Source organism: Morone saxatilis, unplaced genomic scaffold, assembly GCF_004916995.1.
Source record: "Morone saxatilis isolate NCDOM2014 unplaced genomic scaffold, NCSU_SB_2.0 Contig20, whole genome shotgun sequence".
Taxonomy (NCBI): domain Eukaryota; kingdom Metazoa; phylum Chordata; class Actinopteri; family Moronidae; genus Morone; species Morone saxatilis.
In genome coordinates this window covers 25,037,359-25,039,632 of record NW_023339763.1, presented here as the reverse complement: position 1 = coordinate 25,039,632, position 2,274 = coordinate 25,037,359, and the positions used below count along the sequence as shown (strand labels likewise).

Sequence of the window (2,274 nt, the reverse complement as noted above, 5' to 3'; positions counted from 1 at the left end):
ATAAAAATAACCTACTGCAGCTTTAAATTGAGACTGTTTTATTACTTGTTTAAAAAGTTAAAGCACATTTATGAAGAACTGAATGAGAGAAGAATATTTTACTTGCTTTCCAGTCTGTGTCCTACTCAGTACTTGTGTCAGGAGTGTTTTTTAATTTCCCATTTGGCTGTTTCCTGCCGCTTTGGGCCGGCCCAATCTCCACTTTTCAGCTCAAATCAACAAACTCAACAGAGTGGTTAGAGCTTGCTCCATTACCGTCTCAGCCCAAAGCCCAGTAATTCAAGTATGCAGGAGCATTTTTTTTTTATTTCTCCTGCCAACAAGCTGCACAGTGAGGGTAGCAGATCATTGTCCCTGGTGAGCTCCAGCTAACAGGCAGGATGGAGGTGGATGTGGGGCCAATTGGCAGACCCATTGAAAGACTTCCAAGCACACTGCCCCACACCTTTATGCTGTTAATTCAGGGATCTGACTGATTAAAACAACTTACTGTATCTGTCAATGTCTGTGTTATTTTTGTTTCAAGGGGATATGTGTACATAATTTCTGGATCCAAAAGAAAAGCAGCAAGCGTGGCAGGAAAGAAAAACTCCCACGCACTTGAGCCAACCTTTCATTTAATTTTTTTTTTGTTTTTCTTCTGACTTAATGCACTCAGATGTCAAGGTCTTCTATATCTGTATGTAATGTAACATAAAGCACATCATTAAGCCTTTATTGTTGAGCAATAAACAGTAATGTTAGCTAGTACGCTTCCACATCAAATGTTTAGGCATCTGTGTAACTCTGTCCTGCAGAAAACCTCCAACTAGTTGTAAACAAAGCCAAACACAACTGGCTGCAGTGCACAGGCTGCTTCCCAAACGCCTAGTCCTCATGCTGAACAGATACAGAAACCTCTGCCTCTGCGTTCTCTGCGTTTTCTGCGTTCTCTGCGTTCTCTGCGTTGCTTGCTATTTTGAGCCAGAGAATTCACATTCAGCCAAGTCAACACACTACTTATCACATATTTGTGGCAGAAGCACTGACTCAACAGAACTTTATATTGAAAATCTGAAGAATAAATGTACAATTCATAATAATCTGTCTCAGTTAAAATAACATGGGGTGGTCTTTTTCAGCCATGGGGATCAATTCTGAGGAACTGGAATTTCCTGGCAGTGACACACCCTGGCTACATGGCCTTCCTCACCTATGATGAAGTCAAAGCCCGACTGCACAAGTACATCAATAAGCCTGGCAGGTATGACAACTGTGTTTGTATTAGAAAGTTCCAGTCTGTAGGATTTAGTCACATCTAACAATATAGTTTTAGATTGCAGCTCCCTCACTTCACCCACCCCTTCATGTAGGAGAAACTACAGTGGCAGTGAAACGCTCGAAATAGACCGTATGTAGAGCCAGTGTTTGATTTGTTCCGTTTGGGCTACTGGTGGGAGGACCCTTTGAAAGTGAACAAAAACATTTCCTATATTGAAGTGATTATACACTGATGAAAACATACCTGTGAATATTATATTCCATTTCTGCCAATACATCCTCCTTAATGTTACCCACTGGACCTTTAAGTATCTAAAAATTTGATTTCAAATCTTTTCTTTTCTGTATAACGTTACATATTCATGACTAAATGACCAAGTTAGAAAAGAAAGATTCCTAGTTATTCCTTTAAATTCAAATGAGGGTTTGACTGTGATATCCTTCCGCTGCCTCTTTGACAAGCAAATGAGTCAGGATCTTTTTACCCTTAACTTATCTGAACCCCTCCTCGCCTGGTCACCTGCAGCTTCCCTGTTGTTATCTGTGTGACGACGTGCAGCCGGGTCTAAAGGTCAACGTGCTGTTGCACGATCCAATTTTCATGGATATAACCTGATCTGCTCGGCCTGCGCATAAGTTCATGAATATTTAAGATGCTAGTTGCTGTGGCGAACAGCCTTAGAGCTCCAGCTAAAAGGCAGCGGATATCAGTCCAAAATAAAGAATGTTTAGGAATTTACATTTAGGATTATGTGTGTCATAAACGGATCATGCTTTGCTGTCACAGTCTCTGTCTTACAAAAGTTCCTTATTACTGTCGTATATATTCATAAAACATGACATATCTTTGTTTCGGAGCTTATGATAGCAGCAGGGTATATGTGTGATCCTGTAACATGCAGCAGAGTTTCAGAGTTTCTATGCCTTTATGGGGGAGAAAAATCCCTTCAGACAAGTATTAAGGCATAATAATAATAATAATAATAATAAATTTTATTTAAAAGCACTTTTCTA

The 2,274-nt window shown here is 39.9% G+C and overlaps 1 protein-coding gene across 1 annotated transcript in view; it reads left to right on the top strand.

Annotated features, from left to right (window-relative positions):
* The window catches only part of cblb (Cbl proto-oncogene B, E3 ubiquitin protein ligase), a gene marked incomplete in the record, with an annotated part of 76,550 nt that overhangs the window by 42,070 nt on the left and 32,206 nt on the right, over window positions 1-2,274 (top strand). The window contains 1 exon segment of the mRNA XM_035666490.1: window positions 1,122-1,243. Within this exon segment, the coding sequence (XP_035522383.1) occupies window positions 1,122-1,243 (122 nt within the window).